This window comes from Crotalus tigris, unplaced genomic scaffold (genome assembly GCF_016545835.1).
Source record: "Crotalus tigris isolate CLP2741 ecotype Arizona unplaced genomic scaffold, ASM1654583v1 scf7180000024115.3125172, whole genome shotgun sequence".
In the NCBI taxonomy this organism is placed as follows: domain Eukaryota; kingdom Metazoa; phylum Chordata; class Lepidosauria; order Squamata; family Viperidae; genus Crotalus; species Crotalus tigris.
The window spans coordinates 661,658-680,261 of NW_024100392.1; the positions used below are offsets into that span (position 1 = coordinate 661,658).

The window sequence follows — 18,604 nt, forward strand, 5'->3', positions numbered from 1 at the left end:
CATTGTTATCACCTATTAAATTATTCTGAAGTACCTGGGATAGACAGATGTTGTTTGATGGTGTTACCCATTGTAGGAGGTAAGCCGTTCCAAATAAAGCTGCCTTTTGCAATTTACTGAGGGTAATTTTGTCAATCGTGCTAAATTGGTGCTCCAGATGTTTTGGGATTGCATCCAAGATGCCTATTACTATTGGTACTAGTTTTCCTCTCTTTTGCCATAGTCATTCTGCTTCTATTTACCAGTCTTTGTAGTTTTTTATTTTCTCCAGTTCTTTCTCTTCTCTTCTGCTGGGCAATATGTACCATCCAGACTGTTTTGTCTTATCAACAGTTGTGACTGGGGCAAGTATGTTTGTATATTTGAATTCTAAAATCCCAGACACTTTATCTTCTTCACATTTTATTACTAGTATTTTGTGATTCTATCAGTTCATGCTTAAAGGCAAGTGGTATTTCTTGCAGATGTTCCAATGCACCATTGTTGCTATTTTGTTAGGCCATTGTTTGTTGTTAGTCTGTGTGAATCTTTTAGGAGTTTACACAGTGAAACAGTGTTTCTTCAGGTTCTTTGCAGCGTTGACATTTGCTTTCTGTTGCTGGCTTCTCAATTTTAGTGTTGCATGGATTTGTTCTTGTGTAGCCAGAATTAGCCCCTCTGTCTCTTTCTTCAGCTTTTCTATTCTTATTTGCTTTGTCTGCCCCTTTTTTTTTAACGTACTGGCCATGTAATACTTTGCCATGCCATGTCTCTTTTTATTATTATTATGTACACAACAATGTGAGATGCCAGTTCTTTAGCTGTGTTGGCCTTCATACACACTGATTTCTTTTCAAGAATCCAGGATGTCATAATTATTGGCATAATATATGTGTGGCACTAATAATCAATACAAGTTATTATGTATGTGATATTAAGTTGGTGTCAATTCTTGGCAACCAGATAGACTTTATTCAGGATGAAATAATAGCCACAGTATTTTGCTGCTCCCACATATATATGAATTTCTAATCTCCATATATTTAAAAGCCAAAATAGGCATTTAGGAATACTCCATAAGATACAGTAGATGAAATGAAGATAGTTACTCTATTATATGGCATTGCTTTTATGCAACTCATATGGATTACAAAATTTACAAAACTAAAGGACTGTGCTATTCTCAGTCATTGCTAGCCACATTTGTTAAAGGACAAATGAAAATGAATAAGCTTCCATTTTGAGCATATCAAACATCCAGTCCTATCATTTCTTGATCAACAATGATTTCCAAATGAAAAATGATTACTTATTGGCTATTTGTGTATCAGATAATTCAGCCTTACCTGGTTTCAAATGCACCTTGCCATTTTCTATATTTATTTTCTGTGATCCATAGGTCAAATATGCAACTGTTATTCTGTGCTGCACTAACATTACTTGGTTTCTAAATACCCTTCTTCCTCTTAAGTCATTGATTTAAAATATTCCATAAACCAATCTGGAAATATAAACATTTACTTGCAATATAAATATGACCTATTGCTTGCTGGGGAAAAAAAGCAATGCCATGGATTTCAGTCAATTTGCAAATAATTAAATTGCTTTCTAACACTGAGATTTGTCCTTTTCTACTATTTTTGTCGATATGACCAGATTAAAATCTTCACATAAAAATAGAAATTTTGGTAAAGAGAAATTGGTACATGATTACGAAGTCTTCTTTAAGTCATTGCAGTTTTTGTTATAAACAAATCGTTATAGTGTTATTATAGAATAAACGTTTGTTTCTTGGTCTGTCGCCTTCCATTTGGAAGTTTCACCCTAGAAGCAAGTGATCAGTAAGCACTTTATGTAAACCCTGACATGACATAATTTTTAATGCAAAGAAGCAGACAAATGTTGAAAAGATTCATTGTACAGCAGCAAGCCAATTAACACTGGGCTTATCAATAGTTCTTCTTTATAATGAGCTGTACATATAATGTTTAAATTTGTAATTTTATTTTAATATTGTACATGTTGGTCCAAAAAATGATCAATAAATGCACCTTTCAATGATATAGATTTGGAAACACAAAAAAGACCTTTCATTTCATCTGAGTGTGCAGTTTACATTGGATACAATAAATATCCAGAAAAAGATGAGTGAACGTATTGCCCAGCATAAAGTCCTGCAGCCTGTTCAGATGGCATCTGGATATAAACTCTGTCACCATGCATCAGCTGGACAACGGCACTTCCGGAAGCTTGGTCCAGGAAACCTTTCTTGTATTCATCATACGTGTACATCAATGGCTCATTGTTTTTAAATAATGCCACCCAAACATTTCCCCCTTTGCAGTGTATGTGGTAAACGAAGTAGTAGATCCCAGGGATTTCACAGGTAAAGACACCAGTCTGTGGATTATAATTCTGCCTGCCATTATAAAGGAGCTTGTCAAACATCACAGGAACCCTGACCCGTGGAAAAGGAGTGGTGAGCTCAGCTGTGAAAGCTGGCATTTCATAGGCGGTGGCAGCAGCGGCGGCAGCAGCAGCACCATTTTTGCTTTTCTTCCCCTTATAACTATATGGAGTCTTTATTCCATCAAGACCTGGCCCCACCTCTGGCAAATGTCCCATTGCTGGTGGTGTAGGTTGCATTATTACTGGAGGGCCAGGGGGGCCAGGGGGGCCAGGAGGTCCTTGGAGACCTGGCTGACCAGGAGCACCAAGTGATCCAGGTTTCCCTGGTGGTCCAGGCATCCCTGCAATACCAGGTTTTCCCATTCCCGGAAAACCTGGTGGGCCTGGCAAACCCCGTTCACCTTTAACTCCAGGTAGTCCGGGAGGTCCAATTGGGCCACTTGGTCCTGTAATACCTGGGATTCCAGTAGGGCCCTGATGGCCTTGAGTTCCTGGCTTTCCAGGTTCTCCCTTGGGGCCCATCAGCCCATGAGCACCAGGCAAACCTGGTAAACCTTTGTGACCAGCTTCTCCTTTTGGTCCAATTGGACCAGGCAAGCCTCTCAGACCCGATGGGCCCACCTCTCCTGGGAAACCAGGTTTCCCTGGGAAACCTTGCAAACCAAGGTCACCTTTGGGACCAATAGGTCCTGGAGGCCCTACAGCTCCAATTTCTCCTTTTGGACCTGGGAATCCCATCACACCTGAGGGCCCCATTAATCCAGGCTGACCTGGTTGGCCTGGTTCCCCTGGAGGCCCAGCCATGCCAGGTGGGCCCACGTGACCTTTTTCACCCTTAGGTCCCAGTGGGCCTGGAGCACCACCCATGCCTCGTTCACCTTTAAGACCAGGGAAACCTGGCTTTCCAATCCCAGGAGTACCAGGTTGTCCTGGTAAACCTGGCAAGCCTTGTTCACCTTTCCCACCTGGCATGCCTGACTGCCCTGGGATTCCATCTTGTCCTGGCTTCCCTATACCTGGAAGACCAGGAGGACCTTGAATTCCAGGAACCCCAACTAAACCCCGTGGCCCTGGTTCCCCTGGAATTCCTGGCTTGCCTAAAGCTCCCTGAGGGCCTGGAAACCCTATCATTCCTGGTTTGCCTATCCCAGGAAGTCCAACAGGACCAGGGGGACCTGATAAACCAGGTGGCCCTTTTAGCCCTGGTAACCCTGGAATCCCCACACCTTTATCTCCTTTTGGGCCTTGGGGGCCTTGTACCCCAGGTTGCCCTTTCATTCCTGGCTCACCCTTTGCTCCTGGTTGTCCCGGTAATCCTCTGTCACCTAGTTTTCCTATTCCAGGCAGTCCTTGAGGTCCTGGTGGTCCTTGGGGTCCTGGAATTCCCATAGGTCCACTCTCCCCCTTTGGCCCCATTTCACCTCTTGATCCTGGAGCTCCCATTACTCCTGGCTTTCCTGGCATTCCAGGCATGCCTGGTTTTCCAATTCCTGGGTATCCTTGTGGTCCTGGTTTTCCTTTAGCTCCTGGTACTCCATGTCCTGGCAGCCCTGGAGCTCCTGGAGGGCCTCTTGGTCCAGGCTCTCCAGGAGGACCCTGCTCACCTCTCAAACTGGCCAATGGCAATTCTGCTTTTTAAAGAGAGAAAGAGAAAGAAATAAAGGAATAGTAACGTTCATCTTGACTGCTTAGATGTCACCAATATGCTTCAAGAAGAATTGATGTACAGTATCAACTTACTAGTTGGATTATTTTTACAGAATAGTTGATGTTCAAAGAAAAGATGGACTACCTCCTTTCAAAGAGCATTACCAATTTTGTGAAAAATGCTCCTGGCCCCCATTTTATTTTATTCTCCTAAATTGTTCCTAATGAATTATACCCATATTCAAGTTGATATTTTTATGTGTTTTTCTGCAGCAAAGTCTAGAAAAGTAAAGAAAAATGACTTGTTGGAAACGATCACTTTGTAACTTCTCCAAGTCTGGAAGATAAGACTATGAAAATGGGAATGGATGAGATGCACTCCCCTGCCACTCTCAGTATTTCACTAAAATTTTCTAGTGAAAGTGTCAATGTCTTCTATTGCACTAAAGACAACAAGCTGTATAGGCTATGGGACACACATAGGCCTTTGCTTGCCAATGGCCTCTCACCTTTAAGACCAGGGAAACCTGGTTTTCCAATCCCAGGAGCACCAGGGGGTCCTGGCAAACCTGACAAGCCTTGTCCACCTTTTCCACCTGGGGACATGCCTGACTGTCTTGGAATTCCATCTTTTCCTGGCAGAATCTGCCATCTGAGGCAGCCATTTCACTCTGCCTAAGGCAGGTATAAGAACATTTTGGTAACAGGGCAGAATAAACTTTACATTTGGAAATGGATGAGGAAAATGACCAATTTTGGTGGCACAACTAGAAATAGAGAGTTGAAAACAAGGGATGTTTAAGCATCTGGGCTTGTTGCCAACTCTCTCTCCAACGTGAGCTTATAGCTGTTTCAGAATAAATGCACAAGCAGTCTTCCCTTTTCCCAAAACCAAAAAAGAGAAAAGCTCAACAAAATATTCTTCATGTATGTTGATTTTTGATGTTTGCAATATATTCTACGCATTTGGGCAAAGTAATATTGAATATATGAAATTTGCCTTCTCTTCCATCCTGTATAATGTAATAATTAGGATTCTGAACTAGGACCAGAAAGACTCATTTTCAAATCTAGCTTCAGCTATTGAAGCTCATCAGGAGACCTTAGTCCAGTCATTAAGCCCAACCTACTTGACATCTTGCCCATATTACCTTTCTGTTTCTTTGAAATCCTCTCCTTGCCAAGCATGGGAATCTGTGGAATTTCTTTTATATACTGAGGTATATATTCTTTTCCATATGATAGGTGCGACCCCTCCTTTCCCATGTGCTGCATTGGCACTCCATCTTTACCCAATGGCATGTGAGGTACTTGTTGCCCAAGGGGTTGGTACTGTGGCAGTTGAGGAGGCATCTGCTTGATCCCATAATAAGCACCAGCTTGGATAGATCTCAGTAGCCCAAGGTAAATGATTAGCCATGTAGGTGCTAGCAATAGAGCCATAATCTGCAACAACAAATAAATCATTCTGAATAGAATAAAAGCAAGAACAAATGTGGGAAACTTAATCTTGGACAATGAAAATTATCCCCCCCCTCCAAAAAAAAATCACTGGTAAAAGGATCTTTCCTTCTGGTAAGCTTTTTAGCCAGAGCTGGTTGTAGGTCTTATGGGCCCCTATACTATTTCTGACATTTTAGCTTTGGAAGCATAATGATAATTACCAACTGCTAATTATATTTATAATATTGCTTTGAACATTGTTCCACTACATTGCAGAATAATTTGCAGTGGAAATATAATTTGTGTTTACAACAGTGCTTTCAAAGATGTTTTGATGGAAAAAATAGGGGGAGGGGCTTTCAAGATTTTTGTTAAAATGTAATTATTTTGAAAAAAAGAGAAAGAAAAGACAAATGCCTAGAAATTATAAATACAGATATTTCATAGAAAGGTTTGTATAGTAATATACCAAAATATTAAACTAAATTATGAAATAAGATAACATTAAAAGAAAGTATGAATATACTGACAAATTTGAAATGACAGCACGTGTTGAGTCTTTTAGGGGCAGAGTATGTGGCAGGAAGAATCTCTGTTTAAGGATCCCTGTGTTATTTCTGTGCTGGAGAATTCTTCATTGAGAGAGCCCTTTCTCCTGAAGACTTAGTTGTCCCAGGAGAATAACTGTTTCAAGGAACCATAAGGTACAGCTGAAGAGTTCAGGGCTTTCAGAAATTGTCATCCCAGGTCTGATGCCCTACAAGATTGAGAGCCATGTTTAAGTGAGGAAAAATAAAAACACATCATCCAGATCACAGGCACACACCATCTTGTGAAGATGAGTTTTCTCCAGTTTATCCAATAATGCCTATGATTGGAGCCTAAATGTGGTAGTACAAAATATAATGCAAAAGGGTCAGTATTTGTAAGAAAAAAAATCCCTTAAAGTTTTGTTTCCTGTATTGATGTTTGTAAATTAGGAATGCTCTTTTGATACAGGACCAAAATTTCAAAGAAGAAATGGTAAAATTGCTCAAGAAATCTAGTCTGTTTTACAAAGTCACTGTAATGCTATAGAAATACATATTTCATTTTACATGGTCTCAGAAAATAGTATACTATTGTCATGAACTATTACATAAATACTTTGGTTAATCTGCTTTTAAAAAGAGTTCTTACTCTTCATTGGTCTATAAGAATTGGGTTCGTATTGAGTAACTTTCAATTGCAGTCCTATAAGTTGGTCTCTTCTTATTAAACCAAGCACTTAGGACCAGCTGTCTAGTTTGTTCAAATAATTTAATGTGTAATGACTTGTGAATCAGTTTTCTTCAAGTCTTATACATATACATGTATAACTGAAAACTGATACGCTAACCATTACACATCTAAATTATGAGTATTTGATATTTGAATGCCAATATTAGCATCATCAGGGCTTTCTTGTCACAAAATAACATGAATTAGCCCATGTAATAAATGTTACTAATCTTCAGTCCCATTAATAGTACTTTTGCCTTCACTGCAAACATATTTCTGGATGTTTTTGCACTGCTTTTTTGTTTTCTGAAAGAGAGCAAGTCTCTGAATATTATGTTCTCAGCTTCATGCTTGTTTGTCCAATCTGTGAACATCTGAACATCTGGTCTGCTCCCAAGTAAGCATACCAGTCTAGTAGACCTGTGGCCCTGAGATTATTAGAATAACCAAAAATGACAACTGATAAAGGTCTCAATGGCACTTGGAAACGGCTCCAGAAAAAAAAAAAACATGCCAAACTACCATAGAGACTATGCCTGGAATAAATCTCATAACATGCTTCTTTTATTCCATAGTTCCCTGTTTGAAACTAACGAAAATCGAAAAACAGTGATGACTTATTGTTCCTAATAAAACTAATTTTTGTTATTTGGAAAGCATTCAGAGATTTGCAAACCACCAGTTGTAACAGTCATAAATTCAAGCATTTGCTTAACATTTTTAATGTTCACTTACGGTACTCCTCAAAGATATTTCAGGAGCCCTTTGCTTCTCATCTTTTTCTGCTGCAGTATTTCAGCAAAAGATTCCATTAGTTGTATTCACCCCTAAACCTGTCTAAATCCTCAGTAAATTTAAATAATTTAGTAGTACATAACTTGTATGTGTGTTAGTCTTAGATTGTTTCCTAACTGTTTGGTGGTGACAATAAACTTATTCATGAACAGCTTCCTATATGAAGAATCACCCTTTCTGGCGAGCAAGCCTTTAATCAGGAATATATGAGGAACTCTTCTTTGAAGCTTCATGTCTTTCTAAGCTGTCCTAGTGTCTAACTCTCTCCTTAAAAATATTCAGGGAAAGGGTACATGGAATTATTTCTAAAGTATAATAATAATTACTATGTGAAAGGTGGCTTCAGACACAGTACTAAATCACAATGGTTGGCTTAATGCAGTGTATGAACTCAGATAACTGCTATTAGAAAATATAGTTTAAAGTAATCACTAAGCAGTGATTACTTTCACCAACTTTCTAAATAGACACTCCTTTTGCCTGTAGGAGCACAGATAACTACACAGAGATCTTGTTTCAGCACTTACCAAGAGGGTCAGTAAAAGTCTGCAGAAATAATAATTTCCTCTGAAGTAAACTGGCCTGCCTGTGAAATACTACATACAGATAATATAAGCTGCCCACATCCCACAGAAATGATTATGAATCTTTCACAATTCATGGACGGCAGAAAATAGAAACTAAAAAGCAATATTGGTATTTGTACACTAGATGGAGTGTTTGTTTCAAGATTCTGAAATTCCTTTATTTAACTAACATTCATTTCAAAAATAAGGTGTGCTTATGGAATAATAAAAATGAAATTGTTATCAACTGCCCAACATTCCAATATCTTCCTTCAAGATAAACTTCCTTTCCAAGAAAATCATACTTTCTTCAGCATTCAAATTTCAGTACTTGATTATGTGATATATTGTTCTGCAATTATTACAGTCTCTTAACACAGCTGGAAAAGCACAAAGCTTCAAACAGAATAGTTTTACTTCAAATAAATCATATTCTTCAATGAAATATAATGGGCAGGGAACTAAAACCTCAGGAATTTAGATTCATTTTTGGCACATATTTTCCTATAAAAGTGAAAGTTAAGAACAAGCAACTTGGAATTTGGAGGCCCACATACTGTATATCGTATTAAAATAGCTGAAAAGCACATACTGTGCAAATCCATAATTACACCCAGCTTTCATTCTTTGGTTTTAGTCAACAGTTTAAAGTCAGCTACTAAGGACTGGAAAAGAGCTGATGTTGTTCCCATCTTCAAAAAAGGAAAAAAAATGGATCCAGGAAATTACAGACCTATCAGCCTGACCTCAATACCTGGGAAGATTCTGGAAAAGATAATCAAACAATGAATCAGCAGATACCTAGAGGCAAACAAAGTCATTACCAAAAGCCAACATGGGTTTGTCAAAAACAGATCATGCCAGACAAATCTTATTGCATTCTTTGACCAAGTGACAAAATTAGTGGATCAGAGGAATGCTGTGGATATAATTTACTTGGACTTCAGTAAGGCATTTGATAAAGTAGATCACAGCCTACTACTTGATAAGATAGAAAAATGTGGGGTAGACAGCATCACCACCAGATGGATTCGTAGCTGGCTGACTGGCCGTACTCAGCATGTGGTCCTCAATGGAACTGCATCTACATGGAGAGAAGTGTGTAGTGGGGTGCCCCAGGGCTCTGTTCTAGGCCCAGTGCTCTTCAACATCTTAATCAACAATTTGGATGAGGGGATAGATGGGGGAACTCATCAAATCTGCAGATGACACCAAGCTGGCAGGAATAGCCAACACTCTAGAAGACAGGCTTAAGATACAGGAAGATCTGGACAGACTTGAAACTGGGCACTATCTAACAAAATGAAATTCAATGGTGAAAAAAGTAAGGTTCTACATTTAGGCAAGAAAAACAAAATGTACACTATAGGTGGTACCTTGCTCAATAGTAGTAACTATGAGAGGGATCTCGGAGTCCTAGAGGACAATCACTTAAATATGAGCCAGCAGTGTGCTGCAGCTGCCAAAAAAGCCAACACAGCTGCATTAACAGAGGGATAGAATCAAGATCACATGAAGTGTTAATACCACTTTACAATGCCTTGGTAAGGCCACACTTGGAATACTGCATCCAGTTTTGGTTACCACGATGTAAAAAATATGTTGAGACTCTAGAAAGAGTACAGAGAAGAGCAACAAAGATGATTAGCGGACTGGAGGCTAAAACATATAAGGAACGGTTGCTGGAATTGGATATGTCTACTTTAATGAAGAGAAGGATGAGGGGCGACATGATAGCAGTGTTCCAATATCTCAGGGGCTGCCACAAAGAAGAGGGAGTTAAGCTATTCTCCAAACCGCCTGAAGGCAGGACAAGAAGCAACAGATGGAAACTAATCAAGGAGAGAAGCAACCTAGAACTAAGGAAAAACTTCCTGACAGTTAGAACAATTAACCAGCAGAAAAATCTGCCTCCAGAAGTGATGAATGCTCCAACACTGGAAGTTTTTAAGAAGAGACTGGACAGCCATTTGTCTGAAATGGTATAGGGTTTCCTGTCTGAGGAGGGGGTTGGACTAGATTACCTCCAAGGTCCCTTCCAACTTTATTATTATTATTATCGATCATCGCACAGTCAGCCAGATGTTCAGACTGGATTTGGCATTTTGTCTACCTATCGAGTCCTTACCCAGGACCTGGGATAGGCAGATGTGGATGTTTGATGATATTACAGATATCGTCGCAGGATGGAAGCAGTTCCTAGTAAGGCCGCCTTTTGCAATTGACTAATAGCGAATTTGTCAATGCCAATGGTGTTCAAGTGGTACTCCAGTTGTTTTGGGATTGCACCCAAGGAGCCTATGACTATTGGTACTACCCTTGCTTGCTTTTGCCACAGTCTTTCTATTTCTGTTTGTAGGTCTTTGTATTTTGTTATCTTCTCCAGTTCTTTCTCTTCTATTCTGCTATCTCCAGGCACTGCCACGTCCACTATCCAGACTTTTTTGTCTTTCTTATCGACAATTGTTAAGTCTGGGGTGTTATGTTGCAGGTGCTTGTCTGTTTGAATTCTGAAGTCCCAGAGCAGTTTAATTTTATCATTTTTATGACTTTCTCTATTTTATGATCCCACCAGTTTTTACTTACAGGCAAATGATATTTTTTGCAGATCTTCCAATGCACCATTGTTGCTACTTTGTCATGCCGCTGCTTGTAATCAGTCTGTGCAATCTTCTTGCAACAGCTTACCAAGTGGTCCACTGTTTCTTCAGCTTCTTTGCATAGGCGGCACTTACTGTCTGTTGCTGTCTTCTCAATTTTGACTTTGTATGCATTTGTCCTTAAGGTTGGTCTTGTGCAGCCAGAATTAGTCCCTCGGGCTCTTTCTTCAATTTTCCTGCTCTTAGCCATTGCCAGGTTTTATTATTATCTGCTTTCCCAGCTATTTTTTTAATGTATTGGCATGTAGTGCTTTGTCTTCCCATGCCTCTATTCTGTTCTTCATTTGGTCTTTCTTGTAGGCCAGTTTGGTCTCTCCAGTAGTTAGTAAGCCTTCCTGATATACTAATTTCAGGGCATCTATTATTATTATTATTATTATTCATCACACAGTCAGCCAAATGTTCAGACTGGATTTGGCATTTTTGTCTACCTATCGAGTCCTTACCAAGGACCTGGGATTGGCAGATGTGGTTGTTTGATGGTATTACAGATATTGTCGCAGGATGGAAGCAGTTCCTAGTAAGGCCGAACTGAGAAGACAGCAATAGAAAGTAAGTGCCGCCTATGCAAAGAAGCTGAAGAAACAGTGGACCACCTGGTAAGCTGCTGCAAGAAGATCACACAGACTGACTACAAGCAGTGGCATGACAAAGTAGCGACAATGGTGCATTGGAAGATCTGCAAGAAATATCATTTGCCTGCAAGCAAGAACTAGTGGGATCATAAAATAGAGAAAGTCATAGAAAATGATAAAATTAAACTGCTCTGGGACTTCAGAATTCAAACAGACAAGCACCTGCAACATAACACCTCGGACTTAACAATTGTCGATAAGAAAGACAAAAAAGTCTGGATAGTGGACGTGGCAGTGCCTGGAAACAGCAGAATAGACGAGAAAGAACTGGAGAAGATAACAAAATACAAAGATCTACAAATAGAAATACTGTGGCAAAAGCAAACAAGGGTAGTACCAATAGTAATAGGCGCCTTGGGTGCAATCCCAAAACATCATCATCATCATCATCATCATTATTATTATTGTTATTGTTATTATGTTACTAAGCAAAGGTGGTCAAAAATGTGCGTAAGTTACAATTTAATCAGAATATCTCATGAAAATGCACTTGATATTTAAATTTCCAGCTATTATTCCTTTTAAACAAATTCTTTGTTACCCAGGTGGATGTAGTATAATATTAGCATGATAATAGATTGGCCATTTAAAACGTATATTTAAAATTTGCAATAGGACTGACCAGCATTTTGGAGAGTATTGTGGAAAAAGACAGCATCTTTTTGCAAATCCTTAAAGTAGAAGTAGAAGCTTTTCTCAAGTTTATATGGCTATCATACAGTCTTGGGAAAATGTGCTTGATTTAAAGATATACAGGCAGGTGCTATATTTGCAGGCAGGTGCTATTAGACACATGGAAGCACACGTTTGCTTTCAATCCAAAGTACGCAGAGACCTTAAAAAGGGCTATTCATTAATCTGCGCCTAATCTGAAACTCTTTACAAAATAAGAAGCATACAGTAAAGATAATCAGGGCAGTTCACATATTTGATTTCCATGCTCGATGTTTCGTTTGCAGGCAGTAGGTTGGTTTGCATATTAAAACATATTTAAATAAATAGTAATTATGAAATGAATGTACCCTAGAAGCAAAAAAGCAATTTCAGGAGATATGTGTGCTCTGTGACTACATGGCACTTAATCTGAATCATATAGTCTACTTTGTTAGCTCCAGAGTAAAACGCGGTGTAAATAATTTCAAAGCATGTCCTAATACATATTAACATTTTTGGGGAACTCTATATAAAGCTTATACTTTATTTTTCTCTTTGCACAAAATTCCCTGTGTATCTAATCACACTTGGCCAAATGAAGTATTCAATCCAATCCAATCCAATCCAATCTCTCCTAGAGCTTATTTTGTTTTTTTTCCTTCCGTGTCAGTATCAATATTCGGTGTCAATAAAAAAAAAACCACAGGGAAATGAAATCCTCTTTTATTGTAGAAGATCTGAAGTTTCCAGAGTTCATGCCTTATTGAAAAAAGTTAAATATTTGTGCTGCAGCTACAAGCCTCACCACTTGGAAGTATATTGAAGATAATTTTCATAATCCATATTGTATTCTATCAAGGAACTTCCCTGTATCCAAAATTTATCATAGACGTTTTTAAATACAATGTGTAAGGCTAGATTAGAATCATTTAATATTGCTCTTGTTTATGACTCTCTGCTGTAAACCTGTAGTTTTATGGCCTGATGCTTTGTCATAAAAGACTCCTTCCTTTTTACGGGAAAATTTACGGGAAAATTTCTATAAAATGTTTTATAGATGGCACCTTGATCCACAAAAAATGTCTCGTATGTACTCAAATTTGCAGCCTAAATGTTGGAGATGCGGTTGCTTGGATGCAACATATTATCATATCTGGTGGTCATGTAAAAGCATAAAAGCCTTTTGGATCAAGATATGGTGGAATATTCAAAGAATTTTCAAAAGAAGGATAAAATTTACCCCACAATTGTTTTTGTTGGGTATTGTTTCTGATTGTGATGATAAAGAGATTATTTTAATGTTAAACTTAATTACAGCGGCAAGGTTGTTAATAGGACAATATTGGAAGAAGGAATTTTTGCCTACTTTGCAGGAATGGTTTCTTAAAGTTTCTTACTTATCTGAAATGGCAAAAATTTCGGCTTTTTTGAAAGATCAATCGCAAGAGAAGTATCTCTTGGTGTGGAAAAGATGGATAAATTTTATACAATATAAGTATGATATAAGAAAATATCATTTAGCTTTTGAATAATTTATATTTAAAGTTTAAGATATTATTTAGAAGTGTAGAATAGTTTTGTTTTTTTTTTTTCCTTTTATTATTTTTTTTATTTTCTTTTTTTCTTCTTTTTCTCTTTCTGTTTTTTATACATAATGGAGTTAAAGTACTTAACAATTTGTTTATTGAATGTAATCATATTTGTTTGAGGTTTATTTGAGTTTAAAAGTTTTTTTTTTTTTAAGTTCTAGTTAACCTTGTATTCAGCTCTGGGAAGAATGAGGGAGGGTTTTGGGGTGGGTTGGGAGGGATTGGGAAAGGGGTTTTTATTGTAAAATTGTAAAAATTTATAATAAAAAAAAGACTCCTTCCTTTTTTAAATATAATTTTTATTGAAACATTTAAACAAGAAGATAAAAACTAATATAAAGTAAGAAAGACAAAAGAAAAAGAAAGAAAAGGAAAAAAAAGAGCTTTTTTCCCCCTTTGAAAATACTGTCTTTCCCTGTGCTTTCTAAAAACTAGCAAAAATGTTATTGGTCTTTCATCTTCTCACTTTGATGCAATGTGCACTGTGTTTTCTTAGCTCTTGCCACCATGCTGCTTTATGGGCGATTTGTCTTCAAAAACTAAAGCTGTCTTAAAGTTTGTATCTTAAGCCTGAGTCTCTGCCATGTACAGTATTTCACTACACTGTACTTTGATTATCCTTTCCAAGTGGGAATGCAAAACAATAGCATCTCTTATTTTCTTTGCTTTGTATTAATTTTATAGCTCTTTAGAAATCCAGGATCCTAATCCAAGAGAGATATTCAAACTATGAAAATGTTTTTACAATATTTTTCTTGAAAATGTCTCCTGTAGTTAGACCATTTTCATTGGAAGCGTTTTTTTCCATTGCAAAGACAGAATCTTTCTATAATTTGCTGTGACTGGTGATAAAAACAATAAATAAATTGATTGATTCTCATGCCTATAAGCTCCTTCCAGTTCTGGAATAATCTATGTCTACCCAAATAACGAATGAAATGTGACAATTTACTTGGCAAAAAAAAAAAAACAGAATAGGGTTGTTGTAAATGCTCCAACACTGGAAGTTTTTAAGAAGAGACTGGACAGCCATTTGTCCAAAATGGTGTAGGGTTTCCTGCCCAAGCAAGGGGTTGGACTAGATGACCTCCAAGGTCCCTTCCAACTTTACTACTACTATTATTATTATTATTATTATTATTATTATTATTATTATTATTATTATTCTAAGGCATGGGTGTCAAACTCACCACGTCATGTGATGTGTTGCAACATATTGTGACTTTTTTTGCATTGCCAGAGCTGGGGTGGGTGCGACCTTAGCAACCGGCCGGCTGGCAGTTTGACTTCCTTATTCTAAGGCATTCTTCCCTCAGCCAGAGTCCACATACACAGGAAAACAGTATCGTCTAACAACAAGACTGTAGGTTAAGACAGTTGGGGAATAAAGGGAATTAAAGTCAAACCCATATGGAGAGCATTACATTATAGAAAGATGCTCTGTCTAAAGCAGGGGTGGCAACTATGGCAATTTTACAACTTCTGGACTTCAACTCCCAGAATTCCTGAGCCAGTCCTGCTCTAGAGTGTTCTCATGCTTGACTTTACCAGATACCAAGAGGAAGAAGTATGGGAAAACTGCCCTTTCCCAATAGGTGGGATAGGGCAAGCTCCAGTTTTTGGGGATACCTTTTGCTAAGACCACTTGATTTGGAATCACCAAGAACAGGTGCCAGAGAGGATTCTGCAAAAGCAATGGGATCCCACCAAGGTTCTTTTGCCTCTTTTTCTATTCATACCTATTGTCCCTGCAGTCCAAAGTTCCAATTGTCATCCACATAGTGCAAGAAAAATTTGAAGGAACGGTAAGCAAAAGAAGATAGAGAAAAGAAAATCCAAGTACATCTCTAACACTCATGTTTAACTTCTGTATGGATCCTCTGGTTGAAGTCATTTGCCAGGATGGGGTTTGGTATCATCAGTATACAGTACTTCTATACTCCAAATACAGGAAACTCCTGGTTTGGATTGGGAAAACAGGTTTAAGCTCAACTCTAGCAAGACCATAAAGCTTTGGGTTTTAAACTCTCCTGGATCTGGAGATTTTTTTTCTTTTGCTTTCATTTGGGCCCTCAACGTCCCATGTAGAATTAGTGCATCCTTTAAAGAACTTCCTGGACTTATGGGTCTTATTTGAGGAACAGGTGATAGATGTGTCCAGGAGGGCTTTTGTGTCTTATGTACCAATTTTATGGATCGGGAGGCATTATTCATTATTTATGCCTTGGATCATGAATGAATTACTGTAATGCACTTACATCAGGCTGGCCTACTGGGAAACTACAGCTGGCCCAGAATATAAGAGTAGAGGTAACAGTGAGTTTAGAAACTGAGTGCAGTTTAAAGTGCTGCTAATCATCTATAAAGCCATTCATAAGATGAACCACTATAAAAATAGATAGAATAAATGGGTAAATTAATAAAACTTTGATTTAACAATCCACTCTTAATTCAATGGGCAATCTACTAAATGAGGTGAACTTAGAAAAAAATTATCTTGTTTTTATCTTAAATCCATGAAACTGAGGTCCATTAAACCAAAGATTTAATTTGCTGCTTCTATGAAAATTATTCATGTATTATTTCAGTTACATAAACATTTCCCCCCGCCCCCATTCCTTCTTAGTTTTAGAATAGCACTATCTTCTGCCACAGGAATACACAGTATGTAGCCACCAAACCAGAAAAAATACCCACTCCCTGGAGCCTCTCAATGTTCCTAATAATTTTATAGTAATTCATAAATATAAAGGTGTAAATCACTTAATACATGAGAAATAATAATCTTCTATATTAGGTTATTTCAATTAATTACATTTAAATGTAATTCAAGCAAATTCTGTTTCATCGTTGCCTCTTCCACTATGTTGTCCTGACCCTGCAAATGTTTGCAGTGAAATTCCCAGGATATTGCTCCAAGTGTGGTATTTCACCTGAAAAGGTTTTTCCAATTTTTCCTTAATGGTAAAGGAAGCTGTGAATGAGTCAAAAAGTGTCATTCAGAACTGATTTATAACTGATTCTTACTTTGCAAAGAAAACTGGTGGTGGGAGATGCACATATGCTATTTCCTATACCGCCGTACTACTGGACAGAAAGAAGAATGGTGAGAGTCTCCTACATATTTTAAGGCATTCTGGGTGCTTTTAATTTTCAGAAGATAGAGTTATGAATGCCATGTAGCTTTACAATCCTATATTATGATACTGTTGTCAAGTGTGGAAAAAGAAACTGTCCCAATACAAGTATTGAAGTGAGAGCTGTCTACCGGTCCAATAGATTTCTGCATGTGGAATGAAAAGCAATGCGATCTTGTCCTTTGCCTGAGGGATCAACATGTCTTCAGCTCAATATATAGTCTTAATATATTTTTTATAAGCAGTTGATCATAGTTCATGGGACTAGTACCTAGAACTGAAAATGTCAAAGCAAAGTTTTCTTCACATAGTTCATTGAATTATGATAGCAACCAGACTATTCCATACCTGAAGAACAGGCTTTTTCTGTTTGGTTTCCGAAAGAGCATTATCAGTCAAGTACCAACACTATAAATTGTTGAGATTCTTTTATTTGGAATTTCTCCTGATGTTCCGATGAGAAGATAATGGGGCTTCAAGAATTCCAATGATACACATAAAAATGAGTTTTCTTTTTAAGCTCTTTTACTGTTTTGTAACTAAAAATAAAGTTGAAAAGGAATCAGGCACAAATGTTTTTCATATATTTTGTGTGGCTTAATAATTGAATCCTTCCTTTGCCAAAACAATGTAAGTCAAATAAAGCAGATTTTAGTCAATATTATAAATTAGTCACAATTTCTAAGTATATTACATTTTTGGTGTTGTCAATGAGGGGTCACCAATGGATTCAGCTCAACTCTGCATCCTAAGGTAGATTAGTCTACTATGAACTGAACTTTCCAATTATACTCTAATCTCATTCTAGGTCTCAAAGAACCTGTAGAGCTTCAAGGCCTATAGAAACAAAAGCATTGCATTACTTTGATAAGATTAAAAGAAGTAAGGTACTTGTAGGAAAAAGTGTCATTCTATAGATAAAAAACTAATTTTGGTGTCAAATAAAGCAGCTACCTATAATAAAATTTCTCCACTGTAATCTAATTAATTCACAGAGTAAAAACAAGTCTGTGCTAATTTGGAAACTTTGGAATTAATGCAAAAATTAATTTTCTCTAAATCCCAATCCAGGGTATGTGATAAATGAAAATCTAAATTGTGCTGAGTTGTATAACAATGACATTTTATACCCAGATTTATTGACATAACTATAAGGACAAAATCAGTACTCAGCATCCTCACTTAATTTATAGAGCCCTTAGGCATTACCAGACATGACTTCAAAAGCACTCAGGAAATTAACTGAGCCCCCTGCTAATCACTTAACAATGGCATTGCCATTAGCTACTTTGCACAAAGTGTCTCTATCCCAGCAGGAAAGCCTGGAGTGATGAAAAATGTAAAAGCACTCAGCAATGGCGGTGTTTAGTTTGTTTAGTTTAGTTTGTTTCCTGGGAAGACTTAAAACTACATCATGCAATGCCCTTAGCATCCTAAAGAAGATTCCCTGCTGACACATGCGCTGCTCTGGTTTTAATTTACTTATTCTCAGTTCAGAACATTTTCTCCAATTAGCAGATGAGTTTAAATATCATTTCAGTTTCTCATATGCTCCCTGACTTGTCATCATTTTGGAACGGGGTACAATATTAAACATATTTTTTATATTTATATCATGCTGCATAATTGAATATGGCACATACAGTGGATGAATCCATGATAATCATACAATAATATTATAACAAAATCTGGAAAGCTGGGTAAACAAACACCAATGTTACACCATAAAGTACAATGCAGTTGACAAGATTAAAGCAACCATGAGACAAGCAATTAAAACACAGATGGAAATTCAGGGAAGCAAATTGGGAACAGAACATCATTGTAATT

The 18,604-nt window shown here is 37.5% G+C and overlaps 1 protein-coding gene across 6 annotated transcripts in view; it reads right to left on the reverse strand.

Moving 5' to 3' along the window:
- Positions 1-1,972: 1,972 nt before the first annotated feature.
- Positions 1,973-18,604, reverse strand: part of COL8A1 (collagen type VIII alpha 1 chain) — a 114,418-nt gene continuing 97,786 nt past the window's right edge. For 5 of the 6 annotated variants that reach the window (XM_039322423.1, XM_039322425.1, XM_039322428.1 and 2 more), the window contains exons 3-4: positions 5,187-5,481; positions 1,973-4,019 (exon numbers count right to left, since the gene is read on the reverse strand). In XM_039322423.1, coding sequence (XP_039178357.1) covers positions 2,092-4,019; positions 5,187-5,478 — 2,220 coding nt within the window. In that variant the 5' untranslated portion in view covers positions 5,479-5,481 and the 3' untranslated portion in view covers positions 1,973-2,091. The remainder of the gene's footprint in view (positions 4,020-5,186; positions 5,482-18,604) is intronic. The other variant, XM_039322429.1, reaches the window with a different exon arrangement.